We start from the raw sequence: 27,831 nt of genomic DNA, 5'->3' as shown, positions 1-27,831 counted from the left end.
ATTCCCTTTGTTCTAGCTAACAAGCTTGAGCTAGCAAGATAACAATCTTGTGTGTGCAGAGCGGCACCAGAATAAAAAAAGTATTACGTTTTTGTAGTTAATAAATCCAACGTGATATGTGATAACTAGGCCTATTGAGCTAACGTAGGCTAATGCGATTAGCATGAGGTTGTAAGAAACAAGAACATTTCCCAGGACATAGACATATCTGATATTGGCAGAAAGCTTAAATTCTTGTTAATCTAACTGCACTGTCCAATTTACAGTAGCTATTACAGTGAAAGAATATCATGCTATTGTTTGAGGAGAGTGCACAATTTTGAACATAAAAAGTTATTAATGAACAAATTAGGCATATTTGGGCAGTCTTGATACAACATTTTGAACAGAAATTCAATGGTTCATTGGATCAGTCTAAAACTGTGCACATACACTGCTGCCATCTAGTGACCAAAATATATATTGCACCAGGGCTGGAATAATACATGATGGCCTTTCTCTTGCATTTCAAAGATGATGATACCAAAAAAATACAAAAGAACGTTGTTTTTCTTTCTTTGTATGAGCTTTTACGAGATCTATTGTGTTATATTCTCCTACATTCCTTTCCCATTTCCACAAACTTCAAAGTGTTTCCTTTCAAATCGTACCAAGAATATGCATATCCTTGCTTCAGGGCCTGAGCTACAAGCAGTTAAATTTGAGTATGGCATTTCAGGTGAAAATTGTAAAAAAGGGGCAGATCCTTAAATATTGACTAAAGCTCAGCATTCAACACCATAGACCCCTCCAAGCTCATCACCAAGCTCAGGACCCTGGGATTGAATACCTCCCTCTGCAACTGGATCCTAGACTTCCTGACGGGCCATCCCCAGGCATTGAGGGTAGGCAACAAAACATCCATGACGCTGACCATCAACAAGGGGGGCCCTCAGAGCTGTGTGCTTAGTCCCCTCGTCTACTCCCTGTTCACCCACGACTGCGTGGACGCTCACGACTCCAACACCATCATCATGAAGTTTGCTGACGATACAATGGTGGAAGGACTGATCACCAATAACAATGAAGCAGCCTATAGGAAGGAGGTCAGAGACCTGGCAGTGTGGTGTCTGATAACAACCTCTCCCTCAACATCAGCAAGACAAAGGAGCTGGTCATGGACTACAGGAAACGGAAGGGCGAGCACGCCGCATCCACATTGATGGGGCTGTAGTGGAGTGGGTCGAGAGCTTCGAGTTCCCTGGTGTCCACATCATTAACATGGTCCACACACACCCACACAGTTGTGAAGAGAGCATGACAGTGCCTCTTCCCCCTCAGGAGACTGCATCCTTAGATCCTCAAAAGTTCTACAGCTGCACCATTGAGAGCATATTGACTGGCTGCATCCCTGCTTGGTAAGGCAACTGCAAGGCACCCGGCCACATGGAGCTACAGAGGGCGATGAGCTCCCTGCCATCCAAGAACTATACAACAGGCGGTGTCAGGGGAAGGCTCAAAAAAACTGTCAAAGACTCCAGCCACCCAAGCCATAGATGGTCTCTGCTACCACACGGTAAGCGGTACCAGTGCCCCAAGTCTGGAACCAACAGGACCCTGAACAGCTTCTATCCACAAGCCATAAGACTGTTAACAAGACTGCTGAATAGCTAATCAAATGGCTACCCGGATTACCTGCATTAACCGATTTTTGCACTAACTCTCTTGCAGTGACTCTATGCACAAACACCGGACACTACCCACACACTAACACATACTTGCACTAACACCCCAACACACACATATACACACACACACACTACATATACCCATACACACATAACACGTGCACACACGCATACTGACGCCACACACACACACACACACACACACACACACACACACACACACACACACACACACACACACACACACACACACACACACACACACACACACACCACATAAGCTGTTATTGTCTATTATCTATCATGCATCCTGCTGCCTAGTCACTTTACCCATACTATATATACATAGCTACTTTAATTACCTCGTATCCCTGCACATCAACTCAGTATTGGTACTCCCTGTATATAGCCATGTGATTTTTACTCGTTATTGTTATTTGTTATTCACTGTGTCATTATTTCTATTTTTATTTTGTATCTTATCTTTAACTCTGCCTTGTTGGAAAAAGACCCGTAAGTAAGCATTTCACTGTTTGTCTACACCTGTTGTTTACGAAGTATGTGAAAAATTGTATGGGAAGCGTATTTTTCACACTGATTAAAAACGACATGTGTCTGATAAATCTACTTAAAACCAGGCACATGGGTGACCCCCCTCTTCCTGTATGATTGACCAAAGTCACACAGTTCATCAGGAAACATTTCTTCACGTTTCATCCTTAGAGTTGGAAAAGCTGCAGCAGTAAAAGGAGAAGGAGATTGCACTATAGGTGATTGACCCCATTCTTATTCAGCCTCACTGATCAAAATGCAACAACAATGGTTTGATTGTTATCATCCAAAACAAGATGATTGGGCATGAAAGCAGTTTTAGGATAAAGTTGATGGTCTGCATGTCAAGAGTCATTTGGTGTTAAACAGGCTAGTCAATATTTCTCAGTATCAGTCAGATAGTGGTAAATAATCCTATCAGGGGTCTGTCTCACTTTGACAGCTTTATCTAAATCTCAATTTAGCTACCCTACCCTTTGTTGTCACCAATTCTAAGTTCCTATAACTTATACTGCATGTTTGTCTCCATGAAGAAGTGACTTCAAAGTCAATCTAACATGAGTAAATACCAGTGGGGGCTGGTGGGAGCTATAGGAGGACAGACTCATTGTAATGTCTAGAATTGTATAATGGAACAGTATCAAACAGATCAAACATATGGAAACCACATGTTGGACTCCGTTCCGTTTAATCAATCCCAGCCATTACACTGAGCCCATCCTCCTATAGCTCCTCCTACCAACCTCTTCTGGTAAATACACATTGATGAAACCCCATTACTTTGGGCCTGACTGCTCTTTGTTCCTCTGATTACCAATGAGTGAATGATATCACTTTGACATTCTCCTCCTTAATTTGCTCCTTCCCTTTGTTGTTTTATTCTCTACCCTCAGCTTCCAATGGTATTTGGAGTCAGTCTTTTTGTGCCTTTTCTATCACTTGAACGTCACCACGGTACGTCAGCAAGCTCTGTTGTGGCGAGTGACGCACAGCACCATTGTGTGGCCGGCGAGTGATCAGGACAGTACAACGGCTCCCCGCCAGCCCGATGGAGGGGACATTTGTTCCTTTTGTTAGCCACAATAGATGTGCCACAAATACCACTAGTTGGAGAAAGAGGGGCTGGGGGGCAAGACATGAGAGGTGTGTGTGGTAAGGATCTAAATCAACAAAAGCTATTATCCCTATGTGGGGTGGCAGGTAGGCTAGTGGTTAGAGCATTGGGCTAGTAACTGAAATGTTGCAAGATCGAATCCCCGAGCTGACAAGGTAAAAATCTGTCACTCTGCCCCTGAACAAGGCAGTTAACCCACTGTTCCTAGGCCATCATTGAAAATAAGAATTTGTTCTTAACTGACTTGCCCAATTAAATAAAACATTTGGTTTTATGTGGTGTGAGACCTTCCTGCTCCTTCAAGGCATCTTTCCACTGAGGTCAGAACAAACACAGAGGAGAGAGCACAGTGTGTGACCTGGGCCTGTCACCATAGTGACTCTGCAATGATATCATCCAAGATGGCCTACTGTCAACTGGCCCAATCATTCTGCACTTTTACAGGACTTTAGGCACCAAACCTACAAACCTTACAAGGCTAACAACCTTTAGATATTGGTTCTAGTCCCATCTGCCAAGGGTTTCAAATACCCCTGGATGACAGATGGCTTTGGTTCCCAAATACTGAGAGGCCAGAAGGACATACAGTGCCTTCAGAAAGTATTCACACTCCTTGACTTTTTCCACATTTTGTTGTGTTCCAGCCTGAATTTAAAATGGATTAAATTGAGATTTTGTGTCACTGATCAACACACTACACTCTACATTCAATCTACACTCACTCTGTGTGAAATAATAGTGTTTAACATGATTTTTATTATAATTCCCTCAGCTCTGTAACCCACACCTATAATTATATGTAAGGTCCCTCAGTCAAGTAGTGAATTTCAAGCACAGATTCAACCACAAAGACCAGGGAGGTTTTCCAATGTTTCGCAAAGAAGGGCACCTATAGTTTTGGTAGATGGGTAAAAAAAAATGACATTGAATATCCCTTTGAGCATGGTGCAGTTATTAATTAGACTTTGGATTGTGTATCAATACACCCAGTCACTACAAAGATTTAGGCGTCCTTCCTAACTCAGTTGCCGGAAAGGAAGGAAACCTCTTAGGGATTTCACCATGAGGCCAATGGTGATTTTAAAACCGTTACAGAGTTTAATGGCTGTGAGAGGAGATAACTGAGGATGGATCAACAACATTGTAGTAACTCTTTGTCCTGAACACAAAGTGTTATGCTTGGGGCAAATCTGCCACAACACATCATTGAGTATCACTCTTCATACTTTCAACCATTGTGGTGGCTGCATCATGTTATGGGTATGCATGTCATCGACAAGGATTAGGGAGTTTTTAGGATAAAAAGAAACGGAATAGGACTAAGCACAGGCAAAATCCTAGAGGAAAACTTGATTCAGTCTGACTCTAACAATGGGAGACAAATTCACCTTTCAGCAGGACAATTATCTAAAACACAAGGCCAAATATTCATTGGAGTTGCTTACCAAGATGACATTGAATTTTCCGTAGTGTCCTAGTTACAATTTTGACTTAAATCATCTTGAAAATCTGTGGCAAGACTTGAAAATGGCTGTCTAGCAATGATCAACAACCAACTTGACAGAGCTTGAAGAATTTAAAAAATAATAATGGGCAAATATTGTATAATCTATGTGTGCAAAGCTCTTCGAGACTGACCCAGAAAGACTCACAGCTGTAAGCGCCTGTCACGACTTCCGCCGAAGTCGGTCCCTCTCCTTGTTCGGGCGACGTTTGGCGGTCGACGTCACTGGCCATCTAGCCACCGCCGATCCACTTTTCATTTTCCATTTGTTCTGTCTTTGTCTTACACACCTGGCTTCACTCAACCAAATACTTGTTTATTATTTAATCCTCTGTTCCCCATGTTTTGTTTGTGAGTGATTGTTCATTGTACATCGGTCCATTTTTTGTGGACTCGCTATGTTGCCTTGTATTATTGTATTTTTGAGTAAAGTACGTAGATTACTCAAAACTGCTGTCCTGCGCCTGACTCTCTACACCAGCTACACACAGGACCATTACATCGCCACCAATCAAGATATTAGTGTTTAAAATTTCTATTAAGTACAAAAAATATATAGAATTCTTCTTCCACTTTAACATTCCAGAGTATGTTGTGTAGATGACAATTAAATCAATTTTAATCACACTTTGTAAGACCATAAAATGTGGAAAAAGTCAAGGGGTGTTAATACTTCCTGCAGGCACTGTATGTGCAGGTACGGTATTATACTGTAAACAAGCAATGACAGGCAATGCATCTCATTCATCCAAGATGGATTTAGGCAGAGATTAACTAAAGTAACCTTTCGGGGCATCACCCGTTCATTACTGAAGATCCCATAGTGCGTAAGCAACAGTTTATATCTAAGAACCATAAACACAGCAGGTAGACAACCAGCAATCATCCTCCATGGGGATTGAACATGGTTTAAGTCTGCAACTGAAATCTTTCACCCCTTTTAACATGGCAAATTTCCTCATAGGGGTAAATCAAGGACTCTGTCTTTGTGAACATTATATTCACTCTATAACTAGTCAAGAAAGCCCCCCATGTTCATTTCAACCAACAGCCCTATGGTTGGTTGCCTCAAGTCATCACTAGCTCAAAGTCTTCTGTCTGTAACCACTGAAAAAATACTTAAAAACTAAAGACATATGTCTAAAGACATAAGTGTGCCAGAAACTCCATCGTCACTCTGTCAGTTCTACACTTTTAGAAAAAAAGGTGCTATCAGGAACCTACAAGGGTTTTTCAGCTGTCCCCATAGGATAACCCTCTGAATAACCCTTTTTTGTTCCAGGAAGAACCCTTTTGGTTCCAGGTAAAAACCCTTTTAGGATCCATGTAGAACCCTTTCCACAGATGGTTCTACCTGGAACCCAAAAGGGTTCTACCTGGAACCCAAAAGGGTTCTACCTGGAAGCAAAAAGGGCTCTAATTGGAACCAAAAAGGGCTCTATCCTGTGGGGACAGCCGAAGAACTCTTTTGGAACCCTTTTTTTTCTAAGAGTGTAGAGACGTGTTCAGTGTGTGTCAGATAGGGCTTTGAAATGCGATGCCTCTCACCGTTGATACCACACTTGGCGTGTGTGGAGACGGCACACCCTCCTCAGACCGCCTGCCTGCCTGCCTGCTGGTGCCTGTCCATGACATGCTGCCTCAGCCACGCTAACTCCCTCTCTGTAGAAAAACAACCAAAACAGAGAGAAAAGGTCATAGTGTTCCTTCCCTCAGACAGAAAAAGAAAGTCACAGTAGTTTATCAAAGGAGAAGATCTCCACTTAACTACTCTAAGATGGTTTCTGAGGAGCCTCATAAAGGAACAGCAGCAGATGCCTATCTACCAGCATGTGACAGGGTCTAGGCCTAGGGAGAAAAACACTTATATAACAAATTTCCCAATTAACAGACCCTAGTGGCACTAAGAAAGAGAAGAGAAATAACCATATTGATTAATTGGATAAAAGATCTGTTTCACTAACTTATAGGCAGTTCTAACTAAGGGTGCTTGGCAGCGTAGATTCCTCCAGATATTTCTTCCAGTCCTTAAGTTCCCAATTCCTCCGGTACGTTACACTCATCCCTTTCTCCCTCCACACGGATGATTGCAGGCACCTCATGTGAGGAAGGATTGTGTGTCACATGATCAGTCTTGTGAGGAAAGATTCACTTAGAGGGCCCTTTGCCTTGACATGTTTGTCTGTGTCTCTAGCTGGTCTCTCAGTGCTATTGGATGTCATTGGATTTGCAATGTTGTGACTGAGACAACGTGCCCAGCCACACCTCTGTGCTTGTTTGTTTCTTTTTCACGTGTGCTTACCGTATGGCCATGTAAGACTTGCACACAATTTTATGCTACTCTTTTTCTGAATGGAACCATTTAGCTTACGTACATAGCTAAGAGTTCAGATTTTCCCTGATATACAGAACCATTCAAATGCCAATTGAAGAACATCAGGCACATAACTTTGACACTTTATCTATCGGCACCGAAAGCTACACAGAAAGCTTCTTTTTTTTTACCGACAGCAGTCCAGACCGATTGGTTCCAGTCCCTCTGAAAGTGCTCACGGTTCCCAGGTCACGGCTGAACATCTCATATTTATGTGAGTTGAACTGCAGGCTGGCAGGCTAATTCAATGGTATGTTTTCATTAGGTCTCAGGGGCCGAGTAGAGCCCCCTCCCTAACGTGGCCTGTCTGGACTCTGACCCCGGTTTTATGCAGGGTGATAGCGATGGGGGTCAAGGTTTTGGAACGCACCCAGCCCAGACTTAAGGTAACAATTTGAGGAGGCAGGCAGCAACATTACAGGGTTATGTAACACATAGTCGCCGGTCCTTAATGACTTCACAGGCCCGCTGGAATGTCCAATTCTCAATAAGTCTCTTTTTTCACCGCTCTGTTTGTGGCAACACAAATTAGGTTTGGTATGGTAACCTTAAACAAATTATTTTCTGTGCTGTCCTGTGCTGTGCAGTGGTGGGAAAAGTACTAAATTGTCATACTTGAGTAAAAGTAAAGATACCTTAATAGAAAATTACTCAAGTAAAAGTGAATGTCACCCAGTAAAATACTACTTGAGTAAATACTACTACTTGAGTCAAAGTATCTGGTTTAAAATGTACTTAAAAACTTCTTGCGACTACAGGGGGTGCTGTTCCGAATTAGCATTTTGTCGTCTCCAAATTAAACTGCCTAGTACTCAATTCTTGCTCGTACAATATGCATATTATTAATTCTATTGGAAAGAAAACACTTTCTAGTTTCATACAAAGTTGGAATGATGTCTGTGGGTGACCCAGAACTCTTTCTACAGCGAAATCCATGACAGACAGTGAAAGGTCTGAGAGCGAAGCTCTGGTTTCAGATCAGTTTTTAAGGTCTCTGTCTATCCTATGGAACGACACGAACTGCACCCGCCTTCCCCTGGATGTCAGTAACCAATGAGAAGTGGAATGGGCCTTCTCCGTAGCTCTCAGAGGTTATAAAAGACCAAGGAGTGAGAGTAGCCCCCCTTTCGACGCTCGCCCTTACGCAGGAAGGGACCTCCGGACGCCATTTTCACAGGCTCGGTTATCAACTTGAAATGTATCCGTCTGTAATTTAATTCGATATAGGACTTAGAAACATCATAAGGTAGTTAATTTAAACCGTTTTATAGGAAATTATATCCGTTTAGTGCGATTTTGAGGAATTTCTTTGTTGTGCACTCTGAAACTTTGGACACGTTTTGAGGTCCCGTTCGATCGTTAGTGGATATTTCGAAGGACAGAGGACATCTATCGACCAAAAGACGTTTATAACATAGAAAGGATACATTGCCCAAGAATATGATGGAAGAACAGCTCATAGTAAGCAATATTTAATATGATAAATTGTTGTTCTGTCGAAATATTTTAAACGCATATTTCGCCATTTTGTTTGGTGTAGCTTCACTTGGCGAACCCTGTATTGAAAAGTAAGGATAATTTTACAAATGTAAATCAGCGGTTGCATTAAGAACTAATTTGTCTTTCGATTCCTGTCAACCCTGTATTTTTTAGTCAAGTATATGATTAGCTTTCAATTAAACTAGATCACTCTGATAGATGACGTCAGACATATTGAGGCTTGATTTCCTAGTATTTTTATTGTGTAACCACGGTTTTGTATGGCTAAATATGCACCTTTTCGAACAAACTGTATATGTATGTTGTAAAATGATGTTACAGGAGTGTCATCGGAAGAATTCTGAGAAGGTTAGTGAAAAAATTAATATCTTTTGGCGATGTTGACGTTATAGCGCTCTTTGGCTGGAATCGATGCTCTGGTAACGTTTGCACATGTAGTATGCTAACTTATCGATTTATTGTGTTTTCGCTGAAAAACGCTTAGAAAATCTGAAATATGGTCTGAAATCACAAGAACTGGGTCTTTCCATTGCTATGCTTTGTCTATTTTTATGAAATGTTTTATGATGAGTAAATTGGTCATACACGTTGCTCTATCTAGTAATTCTAGTCGATTTGTGATGGTCGGTGCAATTGTAAACTGTGATTTCTACCTGAAATATGCACTTTTTTCTAACAAAAACTATCCTATACCATGAATATGTTATCAGACTGTCATCTGATGGTTTTTTTTATAGGTTATTGGCTATCAATATCTTAGTTGAGCCGAATTGGTGATAGCACCTGAAGGAGTAAGAAACTGATGGAGTTAGAATAGTGGTGTCTTTTGCTAACGTGGTTAGCTAATAGATTTACATATTTTGTCTTCCCTGTAAAACATTTTAAAAATCTGAAATGGTGGCTTTATTCACAAGATCTGTATCTTTCATCTGGTGTCTTGGACTTGTGATTTAATGATATTTAGATGCTACTATCTACTTGTGAAGCTATGCTAGCTATGCTAATCAGTGTGTGGGGGGTGGGGGGTGATCCCGGATACGGGGTTGAGGTTCGGTAAAAGTTAAATACAGTGGTGGAAAAAGTACTGAGTTGTCATAATTCAGTAAAAGTAAAAGTACATTTTTACTTAAATACTGTGCATGAGACCGGTGGCGATTTTCTAAGAAGCATTAGTAGTTTTCAATGGCCACCTGACAACCAGACATAGACGTCTGAATTTTAGATTGGGTTCTTTCCATTTATCTTTTGTTCTGCATTATTTATGCATTCCTGTTCTTTCCCGCTTATCTGCTCACATATTTCTCTCCTTCAGTATAAACACAGGGAATGAAGATTGGGCTATCATGTACAAAAACAAAGTCTCACCCAATTTCAAGATAAATATGTTTCCTACCATTATGACACCATTGATTGATATTCAACGTCAGCAGCAGTACATTTGCATTCTGCTACAGCAGGACCCCGTAAGCTGACTGGTCCTGTGAATGAATGGCTTGATAAAGATCAATATGGCACCTTGCCACATGTGGTCTTTCCACTCTACACCATTTGTAAAGTGAGGTCATAACCTCAACCTCTACCCCCCCGCTCCCTTATTGTCTGGGATGTGTCTCAGCTGTGTAGGGAAACTAGCCCCCATACAGAATGACCAGCTCTGTTTGTCCAGGGGGCAATCCACCCCAACACAGGGGCCTTCAGCCCTATAACATTGAACATCCTCGGCCCAGGCCAGCCGTGATGTCAGCAAGCCTCTGGTGCTTAGGTGACACATTTCCCAGGGGACGGAGCCCAGCCCAGGTGCTGCTGCATCATGGGCCAACTCACTCTGCTCTGCTCTACTGCCAGTTGTAAACAGCAATTACTTAATGAGGATGCCTGAATTCCTGCCATGCATGCTGCCCAATTTACTGGGTCTCCACTGTGGCTGCCCAATTTACTGGGTCTCCACTGTGGCTGCCCAATATACTGGGTCTCCACTGTGGCTGCCCAATTTACTGGGTCTCCACTGTGGCTGCCCAATTTACTGGGTCTCCACTGTGGCTGCCCAATTTACTGGGTCTCCACTGTGGCTGCCCAATTTACTGGGTCTCCACTGTGGCTGCCCAGGGAGGGATGCTATCTTATTATTTTGGGTCCTGATGAAATTATGCCATTGTAAGATAAAGGGAAAACTGCAATCCTTGACAACTGCCCTACTTTTTAAGTTATTTTGGACTTCAACATTGTTACGGGCCATGATATTTCAGGCCATGGTAGTTCTACTTTGTGTGTTTGTCTGAATCTGTCTGCCAATGGATGGGGACATGTTGTACATTCTTGCCAGATGACAGGCAGCAGGGCAGGGACACTGACATAAAATGTGCCACTCCCAGTGGTGGGATGAAGGATACATGTTCAGGATGAGAGAAGAGCAGTTCCTAGCATCATGCCCCTTAGGCAGTCTGACTGACTGCCATGATTGCAGTATATGTGGGAGAGATGCATGCCTCACCTGGTAAAATCTTGCCCAAAGTAATGATTGACACATTTGATTGCTCACTTGCCTACAGCATATTTCTGTTACATCAAACACGTATTGTTTTTCAAATCAAATGTTATTTGTCACATACACATGGTTAGCAGATGTTAATGCGAGTGTAGCGAAATGCTTGTGCTTCTAGTTCCGAAAATGCAGTAATAGCCAACGAGTAATCTAACCTAACAATTTCACAACAATTACCTTATACACACAAGTGTAAAGGAATGAATAAGAATATGTACATAGGTGTGTGTTTTTGTTGCAAAATCTAAGCGGTAGGCGGTAATGTTTGGTTACTTACTACCTGCATTAGAGGTGTAGTTGTGTTCATTTTTTAAAAGACATCTACAGAGGCAGTAGGAGTAGGCAACCTGTTGAATGCCACCCCAAGTAGGCTAGTGCCTGTCTATCAGCCGTGTCGTAGTATGCGCACTGCCTTTAACCCTCCCCCTTAACAAAGTCAAATGACCATTGGCTTTCATGTCACAGCGTCACTGAGAAAGCCTGGCCCTGAGATAGAGCACAATTTTGGGACTGTCTATCCACACGCAAACCAACATACAGCGCTTGGCTTGATTACAACTGCGGTCTATTACCAGTTCCTTCATACTTTAATGATTCATCTGTCTATTTCTTGTCAGTCAAAGTCTTTTTCTGAGGGTCACAGAATTCACCTGGGGACTTTTTTTTGTGCTGAGAAGTTTGCTGTTCTATTACAACATATTTTTCTCTTCGTTTATCTTCCTCTGCATTTTTTTGTGATGAAATTAACTTGAACGTATAGAACAGCAAATATAACTTCTGTCAAGGAAATATCTTGTATCATCTCTCTCCAAACGGACAGCGAAGCAATGATGAACAAGAACGGGATGGTGACAAAAATTCACACGAGAATTAGGACCGATCCTTTCACGAGCAATTATGAGTTGCTTGGCAGAGAATTGGGCAGGTAAGTCGCATGAAATGTTGAATAGGTTACCCTGTCCAGATCATGAAATGATGAGCTAGAATAGATGTCAATGCGTGCTGCAGTGCGAAGTAAACACGGGGAGGCAGGGGTAAACGCACTGTTCAGTCTTTAAAGTGAGGGATTACAAATTGGAAATGTTTGTATTTTTCTCTCTGCACGTGCAAACGGGAATAAGTAAACATTTCACCGTGTCGGCCCAATCCGGATGAGTGGCGCTGGCACTGCCATGAAGACTCTCGTTCTGCGCCCATGAAATTGTTTTGTGTGGTTGTCATTTTTTTTTTGCAAGGGAAATCTGTGGGATTTATTCATCTTTGTGTGAGCCCTGATATTTCTGGAATTTGATTTAAGTATAACCAGCCTGGTCTCATAGACTAGACGTAACATAGTAAACGTACATCTGGCATACTTAAATTTAGTATGATATGTTACTTTTAGTATGGTTACTTATGGCAAAAAATATTTTTGTTGGCCAGGTGTATAACGTGAACGTCTAGCATGCTTGTTGGATTCTCATCGTGGACAACTTTAGCATTTTAGCAACTTTGAAACGACTTACTACTTTTTTGCTACTTTGCAACTACTTAGCATGTTAGCTATCCTTCCCCTAACCATAACCCTTTAACCTAATGGTGGTGTAAAGTACTGAAGTACTATATATGTTTTTTGGGTACTTCTGTACTTTACTATTTATATTTTTCGCAACTTTTACATTCCTATAGAAAATGATGTACTTTTTACTCCATACATTTTCCCTGACACAATTACTCATTACATTTGAATGCTTAGCAGAACAGAAACATTGTAAAATTCACTCACTTATCATGAGGTCCTCCCTACTGCCTCTGATCTGGTGGACTCACTAAACACATGCTTCATTTGTAAATTATGTATGAGTGTTGGAGTGTGCCCTGGCTCTCCGCTAATAAAAAATGTAATTGTGCCATCTGGTTTGCTTAATAGAAGGAATTTGAAATTGTGTACTTTTACCTTTGATACTTAAGTATATTTAAAATGAAATAGTTTTAGACTTTTACTCAAGTAGTATTTTACTGGGTCACTTTTACTTGAGTCATTTTCTATTAAGGTATCTTTACTTTTACTCAAGTATGACAAGTGAGTACTTTTTCCACCATTGACGCTTAACCCTAACTCCTAGCCTAGCGAACGTTAGCAGCTAGCGAATGTTAGCAACAACAAATTGGAATTCGTAACATATCAAACTTTTTGCAAATTTGTAACATATTGAATGAATTGCAATTTGTAATATATCATACTAAATGGATGGACAGCCACAAATGAATACATACCATATGAAACCTATTATACTAAATGGAGTGTTCGGATGACAACAGCGCAGGCGCGTATTTTCAATCACACTAAGGAGCATCATAATTATGTCTCTATTGTAATCTGAGAGCTGGTTTTGTTTTGGTATGTAGGCTTCATTTTTTTCATGGCTGATTTTCCATGAGGAAGGACTTGAGATGATAAATGTGATGCTAAATCAACCTTATTTTTCTATGTGCTGTTTTATTTTGGGGCAGATGGTATGTTGAATGTCACTTAACTCTGAACGGGACCATTCTTCTGCTCATGATACACATACAGTATCAACACTAGCACAAAAAAAAGGTCCTCCATTTGGAATTCATATTTCCCTAACTCTCCCCTCTGTTACTGCTGTGGGGGCCCTCGGTAGAAAGGTGAATATGCAATGCATTTTACCAGCCCCAGTATTATTAGCAGGAAATATGCTCTGACCTACGTGTACCATCACTGGTCTCAGTAGCTGCCTATCTCTATATCTCCACCATCCAAGGAATCTCTGGCACACACAAGCTATTAACACAGGAAGAGATGTTTGCTATTATTTAGTTTTTTCCAGAATCCAGACCATGCCTACAGCCTCACCCATGGCTGTTTGTTTGGGATTGTTACAGTGGGCTAATTCCCCGCCAATCAGCCCTGTTTTGTCCTGGGGGTCAGGGTGGGGGATAACGTGCAATTACCTTCAGTCTCCCTCCGCCCTGCTCCGGCCCCCTGTTGTTCTCCACAGATCAGCGAGTGTGACCTACAATGCATTTGAACCCAGACACTAAAATGTGTGCATTCCAAGGCGGTTGAATGGGGGGGTCTCAGAGATTTTAAACTCCTGTTAAAAAGCCAGTAGCCAGGCTACTACTTCCCTAGGTCCAAAATGTTTTATTTAGAACCTGTTGACTAGGATTATTAAATCCTCTGGACTTGGGTCATCGCATCGTTTCTGTCTCAGGTAATATTGTACCAATACCCCATGCAACCGTCCTTTATAACTTCATAGGCAGTGGGAGACAGGGAGGTGTTACATGTTTCTCTCTTTTCTGGATAGTATGCAGTCGGGTGCTAAATAAAGACTCATTCACTTTGCCAGTTGGTAGCAGCCAGATTTCCCTGTCTGACACCATGGGACATCCTGGGCCAGCAGCCAGGACCTGGGGGGGCTGTTTGCTCTGAGCGAGCCCAGCGTCCTCTCAGCACTTCTTCCACCCCCATCTCTCTCTCATCCTCCTCTCATTACCTCCTCGCCCCCACAACATCCTGATCTGGCCTCATAAATCCCATTAGGTGCAGGAATGTGAGCTGTGTTGGATGCCAGGAGAGCAGCGTGTCAAGATTTAGATGGCCAGTAGAAGAGGAGGGATGGATCTCTCCCCCCTTTCTCTCTTCTCCACTATGTTTGAGACATTGTGGCCCCTGGTAAACCTGCTGGAGTGGATTTCCGCAGTAACACCTTTTGAAGGCTTCTGAAATCTGCCCCTGATTGCTTCCCTTCAATGACCCCCCTCCGTCTCTGTAAATATACTCACACAAAAATCAGGCATTTAGATAACGTAGAAGAGTTTTGACTTTGAGGACAAGTTACAAGAGTTGACATGAAAGGTATTGACTTTAAATTAGTTGGAACGATCCCTGTTTCTAGGTCAAATGGGTGTCCTCTGATATTTACTTAGCCTAGATTTTCACTATCTTCACTATGATTTAGAAGGACAGCAAAGGGGTTGTCATTTAATAAAAATGTGTGGGTTTTTGTGTCGTCTGAGAGGAGTTTATGAACAGGAAGAGGAACCCAGCCTGTACTGTGTGAGGCAGCTGAAGGCGATCAGCTGTCTGTTTTTCTCAAAAGGGGAGTGACTCATGTCTGGGTCACTCCCCTTTTGAGAAACAGACCCCACAGGAAAAACAGTTTCTCAGTTAGATTAGTGCCATCACCACCACAAGTTCCTGGGTTGGTGTCTATGCATACTGAATGAAAACGTCCTTTTATGACCCCCTGTTGATTTGGAGAGTGACACACCACATACATGCAGACATGATGACGTGAAGCTGCATAATGATAGATCAGCAAATCAGGTGTTTGTGTGTCTGCATAATTGCCTTTTCTGTGGGTTTTGGGATTTACACAACATGTTAAAAGCAACCTTCAAGTGGCAGACGTGGTTTCTGTCTGAGTGTCTCTAAGGAGCAGCTTCCTGCTCAAGGAGAAGGCTGAAAGTCATGTATTCTCTCATGGGTCAGACATTTCAAACATGTTGAATTCTATGTCTGTATCCACCTATAACCCCTGTGCTCTTGTTTCTGGTGTGTTACTACAGACAGTGTGTGAAAACATCAGGGTAATGATGGCCTAGTTTAGCAACCTTTGACCTGTTGTCACCATCTTAAAAGGCCTCCTGTTGCTCCTCAGCATCGCCTGTGGTTTCTTTTAATTTCATCGGCAGTTCCCAGCACAGAGGTAGCTGCTCTGAACTTGGGGAATTGGCTAATTAAAGAAGAAAGGCTTTGACTTTGACTGGTTTGGGTCTTTTGATTTGGAACAATGTGCCCTAGCAATCCTCACTAGGGCTGGGAACCAGTGAGAGTGAAGAAAGGGGAAGGAGGAACAGCCCACAGGGAATGGGCTTGTGCCAGCTAACATATCCAGGAGGAGTAGCAGGCTTTGGTTTACAGCACCGCCAGCCTGGAGGAAAGATGTGAGAAAATGACCAGCACCAAGTTTACACTCCCTCTCCATACAGACACTGCTTTTAATAGCAGAACTGTAGGGATGCCATTGTCTACCTGTGCAGTTTCTATGAATGGTTGCCTTTCACTGCCAGGCTCTGTCTGGGTAAAGACATTGACTCCAAAGCAGTGTCTGTCGTATGTCAAGTAACATGGCAGAAACAGTTGTCAGTTGAACCAGGGAAGTGAGGGAAGGCCAAAATTCACTAACAGGGATGCCAAATGATTTGGTAAGTGAAGTTGCAGGCTCCATTTTTTTTTCAGGGGTTAGGAGGACTCTGCTGTGGCCTCCTGGACCCACTTCTCCCCTAGTCCAGCCCCAGGGAAGTGGGTGGTCCTGGTCGTAGTGCAGGCGCTGCCATGTTTGCTGGGCTGTCATGTTTGCTGGTCAGCCTGCACAGGCCTTTGTGTGGCTGTCCGAGGAGATGCAGGGTCCTGCTTACGGTCTGGGTGGAGGCGTTTGGGAATTCCATTTGTCCCCCGCTGCTGTAAGAATGGGAAGTGTACAAGGCTCCGTTATCGCCCTGGGAAAGTGTTTGTAGAAGGCTGGACACAGTGGGGTGATTCTACACATCGGATTTCCTGCCCACACCCGCAGCTGACCCGCAACACCTCTGCTGAATCCATCACTGTATGAAAGCAGCAAATGGAATGCTCAGATGGTATTCTAGAATTGTGGTTGTACGTTCCTCTTTTCTTTTCTCTGGGGGTGGGGCTTGTGGACAGACAACAAGCCCAGCTATTGCACTCCTCTCTTTATGTTGACTTTTAAAGAGTGCTATTAGTCTTATCACACCCCCCCGTCCATACAGCCACTCAGGAGTGACGGTTGGGCCCATCTCCTGCCCGTTAGGCCCTCCACTGAGGAGGAAGAGGAGAGAAGGATATCTTACTACACTGATGAGGGAGCCTATCACTTGGTGTTCATCATCAGTCCATTGCATAACAATGGTAGATAACTCCATGTGTATCCCTCTGTTTTGTAATACCACTCAGTCCACCTCTTCATTTTCCTTGGTGGTCTTTCAGTGGCCTGTGCATCCTACCTATTGTAATCTGTTTCACTGCACTGCATTTTTTTTGTTACTATATTGGTTATGTCATAATTGTTTGGAACTCTGTGCTGTAATTGCTGTTTATCTCTCCCATGATTACTCCCTGCAGGTTCATGGCCAGAGTCAATCAGATTTACCGATAAGACATTGAAGATAACCAAATCAAACGTGTAAGCCTACTGTAAATGAAACTGTTAATTGTGTTTCTGATTATTCAACATATCCCTTTCCCCCACTATTTTTCTCTTCCCAGGGGAAAGTTTGCTGTGGTGAAGAAGTGCATTGAAAATGCGACAGGGATGGAGCACGCTGCCAAGTTCTTGAGGAAGCGTCGGAAGGGCGAGGACTGCCGCATGGACATCCTCAACGAGATCGCTGTTCTGGAGTCAGCCAAGTCTAACCCTTATGTGGTGGCGCTGCATGAGGTCTACGAGACCAACTCTGAGATCATCCTCATCCTCGAGTGGTGAGTAAACTCGTATGCATCAAAACGCAAAGACCATGGAAAAACGTGGTGTGCACAGTATGTGAGTGTGTATTTGGATCTCTGCACCACCCTTAGCTCATGTCGCCAGTGATGGGAGAAAATGCTGGTGATGGTAATCTAGAAGACCTTTTTAAACTCTCCGTACATGTTGATGCTCCACCACAATGCAGCACTGGCAGGAAAAACGGGATGAAATGATAAGGTTCCTAATGAGGGGGGAAATGAATAACCTTTATGCGCCATTTACCCAAAAAAAAACTTTCCGTCTCTGCAGGTTTTTATCTTTCTGCGTAGTTTCGAGGGGTTTTGATGCGGTCGCCTGAGTAAAAATGTATTCTGCTCATATAAAACATGGGATTTTTTGAATGTCATCTTTGTTTCAGAACTGTATGAGATCTTGCGTAGACAGGATGTTGAGTGACGCGAATGTGAGAGCGTTGAGTTTCTTGATAAATGGTAGAACTTCCTGTGTTGCACTCTTTCTGCTGAGGATGCAGCTGCGTGTCACTCAAGAGTTTCTCACCTTAAAAACAGCTGCATGAACACCCACGCCAAACACACGCACGCCTGCTTGAACCGTGTAACCTTATAAGGAAATGCTAACTCCCCTGTGGTTGGTCGCTGTGCTCAAAGCCACATCTCCGATTCTTGTTACCTTGCCGGACTGTGATTGTGTCAGTGCTTCTATAAACAGACGGACGAAGATGGACCAAATGACTCAATCTGGAAGATTCTTGAGAATAAGTATTTGTCACATGATAAATTTTAAGGAAAACTAGCATCAGTCAAATTTATTTCATCGTGCATCAAAGCATCCATTCCATCCAAACACAGGTGAACCAGTCAGCATCTGAGCTGCATCCATCTGATCAACAAAGCACGGAGGTCAGGGTGGAAGGAAAGGATCTGTCTGGTGTCATATACTATGACCACTATCTAGTGTATGTGTCATGGCTGTCCTCCATGACCACTCTGGTCTCATTCTAATTAGGAGCCAGAGATGGTAATAAGCATCGTAATGATTCCCAAGCCCCATTTACAAATAGACAACACCACACCAACCAGTTCATCTAGAAGACCAAATGACTGTGTCCCCTCCTGACCCTGGTCTGGTCATAAACCACCCACATCTCCACCCATTTCCCTCCTAGACATAGAATGCTCCTGCAGAACAAAAGGTTCCCTATAGGGGGGGTGGTGGTATGTGCTTGGCCTTGGACCCCAGTGCGAAAGAGAAAGCAGAGCCACTATTTCATGCCTGCAGTGGCAGGCACTGGTCCATAGCCCTGCACTAGCTGCCAGATAACTTTGCACTTCCTTGTGCAGTCTTCCTTTGTCTGTCTGAAAGTTTTAGAGATTCTTATAGGCCTATGTTCATCCAGATCCCAGTATAGGTTATGGTTCCTAGTGAAATACCCTGCTAACTTGGTATTCTGCAGCCATTGAGATGCTGTTGCAGCCTGTATGACTGTGAACTCTTTGCCTGTTAAAGGGCTCTCTGACCTCAGCGTGGGCTAGCTTTGCTGCAAACCAGAGAATAATGTTCCATTTCCTGTGGGTTTACATAGAAGCAGTTAGTAATGCTCCCAAAAGTAGAACACACACACACACAAAGTAGCATGCGCATACACACACTCATACTCACACACACACACTCATACTCACACATTGGTCTGCACATAGCCACAACCACATCCCCACGCAACTTATGAGAAATGGAAGCGAGAAACAACATTTTCCTCATCAGTAAGTTTAAACCCAGTCTGTGCGAGCAGCACACATAATGACTAGTCAAACCAAAAATACCACTTTAATGAGAAATGAACCTGCGTCGTCTCTGCTTAGAACGCATTCTGGCGGTTTAATCAGAATGGTTTTCTGTACTCGGGGCACAGTCCATGGCCTGCTTCTGATGGTGGTGAATAGTTAGTTGCAAGAAATACATTTCTTCAATGATTCTCCAACAAACATTAGATTGTCACCTGTGTGTTCCCAACTCTCTACATGTCTTGTCAAGGAAACCCATGATGTTCCCAGAGATCAAACAACCCTCTAGGATGAGACCAAACATCTTACGTTTTTGTCATATTGACAAATACAGTATTGTGCAGGTGCATTTCTAGAGGTCTACATTATACGTGGGAAAATTAGATGAACCAAGTCACCCGACGTTTGTTTTTCGAGGTCAGTGTACGCACGGCTAAGGTTTGGTCTAACCCTCAGTCACTACATGTTTGTTTATCTGGCAAACAATATGAGTTACACGTTTTGTGAATACTCAACTTAGCCGTTTCACCTCAGTCTTTGAGCTCATGACACTGCTGTAAACTCTGCGGTAACTTCAGATAAGAGGAACTCAAAATCCTAACCAATTACAGGCAATCGGATAGTCTTGGGAATGGCAGTCCAGTCCACAGATTGCCCGGCCAATCATAACCTTAGAGCAGCTTTAAAGCTTTACAGGGTATGTTTCTGAAAATGTATCACTTTGACTCACTCGAGCTTGATCTTTCAGCGCTGACGGAATCATTCCTGAGGTAATTTTTTCTAGAACAGTTTTTCAGCCCCTCTGTAATTGGGAAAGAGGGTGATGTTTTCTTCTCCCCCCGCTGACCTCTTAATTCTGCTTTCATCCTCAAGTGTAACGGTATCTGATGTTTTTACGTGGGTATTGAAACATCTTACGTAATGCAAATTGAAACCCTCACCTCCAGTCCATGTCAGCCATTTGTCTTTGTCACTTCAAATGTATGCAGTCCTCAGATAAGTAAATGGATAATATACGAGTCTTTGACACACATCTCCACTGTCTGGCATGGGCTGGCCTTCATTTAAAACTGCAATAAAGTCTTCAGGAAATCTTTTTAGGAACTAGTAAAAGTGTTTTTGAGGATGAGGGCTGTCTAATAAATTGTATTCCAATTTTCTTGAAAAACAGTTTGTACTGAATTCTCTTCGTTCTAGTAAGGTTTGACACATCAAGTCTCCTGTAACGGAGGATGAGTGTTGTCACAGCATAATCCCATCTAAATGATGACAACCCTGAAACCAGAGTCTATGTACTGTACTGAGTACACAATGCAGTCAACACACAGGCCTTGTGAGAAGTGATCAGTAGTAGGCTTTGAGGTTTGGTAGCTGGCCAGCAAGAGTAAAATGCCTATTCCTGGAGATCTTAAGCCCAGACTAACCAAGTTGGCTTGTGAGAATGCAGCCAATATCGTGAAGTACATACGTAAATACACACTGTCCCACATCCTCTCATTGAGAAGTCATGGCTCGTCGGTCTTCAGCTCATTCTCAAGTATCTCTTTGCCCGCCCTCCGCCCAACCCTAATGTTCTGCGGGTGACGGCTACTGTGAATCTCTTTGAAGGGACTCTGCACAGTTATTCTGTCTTAAGTGGATAGGAAACCATTCCATGTCATCGGTCTGCTGACTGACAGTGGGGAGACTGATCCACTGAGGCATAGAGGGGGAAATGAGACCATACAAACACGATGGCAGGAGATGTATCAGATCTTTCCATAGTGCTTGCAGAGTATGTTCTCAGTCCATTTAATTTCTACAGGATGGCTCTTGTTAGTACTAAAAGCCTTGTCCCCTCACCCTCCAAAATACTTTAATAATCTCTCATGTAGGAGATCTTTGTTTCCGCCTATTGGTAATTAGTTCAAACGGGGGAAAGGAATGGGTGGGATAATTAGACCTATTTGAGTCAGTTGTATTAAATTGAGACCCAGCACATGGAACAGACGAATAACGGGTGGCACAATCTTTTTTTTAAATTTTATTCGATTTTTTAAAATCATGCAGTTGTCAGCAAGCATAAATCAAAGCCATGCTTCCAACGACACACTGATGTCACATTTCCTCTATCCTAAAACTGGTCAACTAGGACTGCTATGCCTATTTGGTATACATGTGTACTGTCGGGACTTTGGTCCCCTTCTTTTAGTAGTCTTCCAACAACACTTTTTTTTGGGGGGGGGGGGTTCAGCAGGTAGGGGGGGGTCAAAAGAGACGGCCTGCATTTAAATGTGTGGAGCCCCAAGCGAAAGGGGATTTATAGCCCAATGATGGATATCCAGAAAAACACAATCTCCTATTTTCACAGCTGAGGACAGTAAAGGTGAGGATGCAACAGTGCGAGGCTACCCAGGGATTAGATGGTGTGGTTATGGAACAGTTATGCCCGGGCCATGGTCGCAGATAAAAAGCATGTGTGCTGACTAAATCCCCCACACATGGCTGTGCTATTTGGCAAGCATCCTCTCTCCAGGCTTTTCATCTGCTTTGGAGAAACAGCCAACACAAATCTGCCATGTCCCGGACGGCATTGCTTACCATTGTTACACAAGCATGACAAGAATTGACAAACCAGGAATTTGGCTTAACAAAAAAGATGTCAGCATTTTAATTTGGTAATTAGCCTTTCTATTTTCTAAGTGGATCCAAAAATAGGATAACCCCCCTAATCCTGAGTAGTTAGGAGTGGATGCCCAGATTGAATAAACTTCCAATTTTTGGGGAGCGACACAGCAGTGTGGTGGTAATCCCAGCAATTTAGTGTTCTATCCACTACTGTAAACTATGGGATCGTTTCAGTGTGCTGTCACTGTCTCAAGTCTTAGATAAACTCTTTATTATACGACAGGGATCTCTAGTTTGATAGATTTGAAATTCTTTCCCCTTAGTTTTTTGTTTTTGACTTAACTGATCTAGGAATGTGTGTGTGTGTAAACTCTGGAAAGTCTTATCCGGGGCTGGCACTGACTGATATGGGTCCTCGTATCTCGAGTCAAAGCTGAGGTCAGGGAGGCACCATTTCTCTTCTGATTTCCCTGTGGGAACGTCGGAGTGCCACAGACAGGAGTCACATGCTTTGTGTGTGGATGTGGAGCATGGACCCTGTTCCCAAGCCCAAAGTACAATAACCACAGGGCCAGTTGCGTAACTTTAAAAATAGAAAATCATGGTCTAGCGCTCGACACACTTCACCGTGTATGTGATAACGGGATAGGGGTGGGATTGGCATTGTCATCATGTTTGAGTTGATAGTTGTACAAATGCAGTGATTTTACATTGTAAGGGTGTAGACTTCATGAGTGTAAATGCTTTACAATGCATAATCAGCAATCAATCACAGCAGCCCAAGTAAAAACTACAGATATAATAACCATGTACTGTGTGTTGTTCATCTCGTCACCATGGCTCTATTTTGATCCTCCATTGCCTCTGTGTTTTCCAGTGCCGCCGGTGGAGAGATCTTCAACCAGTGTGTTGCGGAGAACGACGAGGCCTTCACAGAGAAGGATGTGATCAGGTTGGCCAGACAGATCCTCACCGGCGTGGCCTTTCTGCACCGCAACAACGTGGTCCACTTGGACCTGAAGGTCAGTAGAAAGCTCATCTCGGAACCCAGAACCAAATCCGCTACTAGTTACGGCTGTCAAAGCGAGAGACTAGTAAAAAAGAAAACCCCTGGAATGGGCGACTGTTTCTCAACTGCCATATTTCTCCCCTTAAGCAATGAGAACCCCTTAATGTGGCAGAGCAGTAACTCTTCCTGTACATGGGACATGTCTAGCAAATAAAGACGCCCATCTAAGTTACTCTGTCAGCTTTTAACGAGTGACAACTGTTTTTATGTGAATGCTGCATAGTTCTCGTCCCGGAGTTCCCGCTCTTACAAATGAATCAGGGTCTGGTTTCTCTCTAGAACTTATTTTGTAAATACTGCAGGGTTGTGTCACAGAAGACACAGATTAAAAGCTGTAAGTCTTATAGGTTTGTTTTGTCTGCCCAGTGATGTCAAAAACATTTGTATTGTTGATAATGATGAATAAAAAGCTGTTTTGGAGCGTGTTAGAACTTGGCAGACAGGTTATATATGAAGAAACCCTCCTCTGATCCAGGGGGTTTATGAGCAGCGTTTTTGGGTGAGGGGGACTGAACCGACTGTCCCCAGACTAGATTTGATTGGCTCCCCATTTTCCTTTTCTACTCCCCCACTGATAGACAGTATTAAATCTATTCCTGGTGAAATGTCACAGGCTTGCTGTCTCTGGCTCTGGTCTGTCTCTCTTGGTCCTTCATTTATCCTAGATTTTTTATTTTTTATTTGACCTTTTATTTAACTAGGCAAGTCAGTTAAGAACAAGTTCTTATTTACAATGACGGCCTACCCCACCAAACCCTCCCCTTACCCGGACGATGCTGGGCCAATTGTGCGCCGCCCTATGGGATTCCCGATCGAACCCGGGATCGAACCTGGGTCTGTAGTGACAGCTCTAGCGATGCAGTGCCTTAGACCGCTGCGCCACTTGGTCCCCCAAGATGTCCTGGCCAAAGGCCCCAGGCCAGGAATCTAGCCAGTATGACCCGGAGGTTAAGCATCATATATGATATATGAGCCATCTAATCTGATAGGCCCTCCAAGACATCCAACCTTTCCTAGGAATCATCTAATAGGCTAAGGGGATGAATCTGGTTTAGTGGTATTGATGTAACCAAATTGAATCCCTCTGTGGGTTTGGCTTATTCATGTAGAGGTAGATTAGACTCTTTAGTGGAAGGCCTTGAGGCTCAATGACTACTCAACTGATTAACTATCTATCAAGCATGGTATGTGACCTCTGTCTGTCAATTCACTTACCATGCACTCTTTGGATTTGGTCTAATCTGTCTATCTCGGTCTCTCCCCTCAGCCCCAGAACATCCTGCTGACCAGTGCCATCCCACTGGGTGATATCCGCATCGTGGACTTTGGCCTGTCCAGACGCATGGACAGTGTGACAGAAGTCCGAGAGATCCTGGGCACCCCGGAGTATGTGGGTGAGTCCTGCCTCCTGGCTTCTGCAATCAGATTATATCAATAAGGAAGATAGATAAGCAATTCTTAACTTCAGTACTGTAAAATGTTTATTAGGACTAATTGGCGTTGTCTATGCTATTCCAGCTCCAGAGATCCTGAACTATGAACCCATCAGCATAGCGACAGACATGTGGTGAGTATGCGCTAAAGGGACTGTGTCAAGCAGATATCAGCTAGTGTCCTCACTACATCTTGGTTTTTACAGAAGCCATAAAATATTGATCACCAGCCAGCTCCACAGTGGAAATCTGAGAGAAATACTTCCCCATGTCTTGTAGTCTGACACCTTTCCCTCCTCCTCATCTCTCAGGTCCATAGGGGTCCTGACCTACGTCATGCTGACGGGCGAGTCTCCGTTCCTGGGGGACAACAAGCAGGAGACCTTCCTGAACATCTCCCAGGTCAACGTGGACTACTCCCAGGATGCCTTCGAGGGCGTCTCCTCCCTCGCCATTGACTTCATCAAGACCCTGCTGCTCAAAAACCCCAGGTGAGGAACAGGACAGGTTCAAGAGTCAACACTCACTTAGTTCAGTGCCACAGCCCGACAGATGTTCTCCCACATGTCCCATAGTGAGTTCAACACTGATTAACAGGTGAATGATGTCATTCATACTGCTGCTTGTGGCACATCCTCGTTAAGTCTCCCGATGCGTGGTAATGCATATGAATAATTTAATATAAGGATACTGGTCCTTGTTACGTTTCATCTATTAACACATTCTGTGTCACCACTGTCACTATTTGATCAAGTGTTCCAGCACAGAAGGGCTAGATACTGTATGTCACCATCATGTCTCAATGACAAACAGCAGTAGTCTATCGCTGTGATCCAGGGCCATAATCTTCACTCAATATAATTTAATTGCTGCAGATTATCGGCAGTATCTGAGTAATCCCAATGTCTGTCATGTCTGAGTAATCCCAAAAAGCGGAATCGCTGGGATGAAAAAGTGGGCTTTGGTGGTTTTTCAAAAAGACTCGGGGAAAGAAGAGTGTCTGAGGGAAGGGGAGGGACAGGAAGTTGTATAACTGCGTATTTGTCACCTTTTTACCATTGGCTTTCCTCTACATATATTCACATGAGCTATTTCAGTTTTACTTTCAAAACGGATGAACAGAAGCTTTAAAGTCCTTGCTGCCTAGACATTGATGATTGATTTGAGATCTGACACGCATCCTCTCCGTCTGTGTCCACAGGAAGAGAGCCACTGCAGCGGAGTGCCTTAACCACCCCTGGCTGAATGGACCAGCTGACCTCTACACCCAGCTCCACGCCAGCTCTCTACCCTCATTGGACGAGCCTGAGACCAGCCAATCAGAGTCTGAGCCTGAGAGCCCGGCACCCTCCCCAGAGCTGGAGAGCATGGGTTCGTACCTGATGTGCCCCGGTCAGGTAGACCTGAAGACAGGCCGCAATGCCTTTTCCTTCACTTCTGAGCCTTTCCCCGCACTGCCAGAGATCCAACATGAGCTCATCTGCTGAGGAAGGGCTCCACTAGACACTGTGTGTGGTGACTGACTGGACTGCTGTCACAGAATGGACACTGACTGGAAACCAGTGAGACCTGGTCTGGTCCGATGCAGGGCCTCCAGTTCTGTTTGACTCTGTATGTGTGCTGCTGCTACTGCTGCGATGGATGTGTGATATCTGTCAGCTGACCGTGTGCAGTAAATCCATGCGTGTTTGATGCATGTTACCCTGTGCTGATAGTGTGCTGATGCGTGGCGTCTGGTAATGAGCCACAGACACACTTTAATGCATGTGTAGCGAGGGTACTGTAACTGTATGCGTGCTGTGAATGGAAGGAGTGGGCCAGTTCTTTGTGCTCGGCTATGAAGACTAGAATAGTGGGACTGACTTCATCCATCACTTGGTCTGGTCTGCACTCTCAGTGAAGGAAGTCCTGCTTTGTCCCAGGCTGGGTTGATCCCTTGTTGGCCCTGAACCTGGCTCTCACCTTGGCTGCCCTTCACGTTCCACTCCCTAACCGACCTTTGAACCAGGACTTCGCCTCTCCTTTGTGAGGATGTAACTGCTCACCCTGAGAGGAAATGACGTTGGCCAACAGGAAGTTGGAACCACTTTGCTTTTGTTGAGGTCTGAACCTTAAATGCCTTTCATGATGATGATGATTATGAAGGATGCCAATGTGGTTAGATAGATGTCCCTAGATGAGATGCTGCCTACGCAGCAAAGGAAAACTGACTGACTGTGTTAGGGGAGTGCCCTCACAGAAACCAGTCAGAGGGTTAAATAGTCTTCTCTGATTTTGTTTGTGTTCATATGACCACTTCAGGCCTCAACATAGAAAGCCATCTCAATCACCACATCTAATTAAATCACATCCTTTGTTTAGTGTAAGGACAATCTTGATGTCAATTTAAAGCACTTTTTATTTTGAAAAATGAACTACACAAATGATCAAAGTATTAACCAAAGTCTTGATGAAATGGCTCAAAAAGCACAGTTTAGTCGAATGATTAATTAAGACACAAATGTACATGGCCACTCCCCACCATCTATTGTTAATATATTTGCATCACTCGTTTCCACCAAGTGCCATATAGTTCACCTGTTGTGTTGATGTTTCTGTTTATTCTTGTAAGATTTTTTTTTTGCTATTGTTGCACAATTTCCACGTACTCATGTTTGAAATATCAGTTTGCAATGTTGGATATGTCACAATATATTTCGCTTCAGGCTTTGTGAACAGATGTCTTTTTGAAGAGGAAGTGACTAGGATTCAATGACGTCACAATAAGTTTGAATTGTGGCGTTTTAATGACAGTTCAATGATTTGCAACCAATTGAAAGGCTTTGAAGAAAGCTCCTTTGGATATGTGGTGTTTGAGAGTGAAGAGAAATTACTCTTGAGGACTTACTGAAGTGTATATTGTTTGATAGTGTAAGAATAATCTGTAAAATATTTTAAGATCCATAATGTATGAACATTTTAATAATTATTGTATGCCTCTTTTTTTTTCTTTTTTTATCTCGACTCTGTACTTGTGACTTTCATTCCTGGTTACTGCTCATGAATTTCAGGCAGGTTTGCACTTGTGGACGTTACATTGAAATTAATAAATGTTGATGGCATGCCTCGCAAAAATGTATCGAAGAACAATAAATGTACATTTTGTATTAAACTATTCATCTTGATGAATT

At 43.3% G+C, this 27,831-nt stretch overlaps 1 protein-coding gene across 1 annotated transcript; it reads left to right on the top strand.

Annotated features, from left to right (window-relative positions):
• The first annotated feature begins 11,731 nt into the window (after positions 1-11,731).
• LOC120036007 (serine/threonine-protein kinase 17A-like) lies at positions 11,732-27,831 on the top strand. Its single transcript, XM_038982480.1, has 7 exons — positions 11,732-12,178; positions 17,552-17,764; positions 23,037-23,181; positions 24,496-24,622; positions 24,747-24,795; positions 24,973-25,152; positions 25,863-27,831. The coding sequence occupies exons 1-7, from the start codon at positions 12,081-12,083 to the stop codon at positions 26,146-26,148; spliced, it is 1,098 nt and encodes a 365-aa protein (XP_038838408.1). The 5' UTR covers positions 11,732-12,080; the 3' UTR covers positions 26,149-27,831.

Source organism: Salvelinus namaycush, chromosome 3, assembly GCF_016432855.1.
Source record: "Salvelinus namaycush isolate Seneca chromosome 3, SaNama_1.0, whole genome shotgun sequence".
NCBI lineage: Eukaryota > Metazoa > Chordata > Actinopteri > Salmoniformes > Salmonidae > Salvelinus > Salvelinus namaycush.
This window is presented reverse-complemented; position numbering and strand designations above follow the sequence as displayed.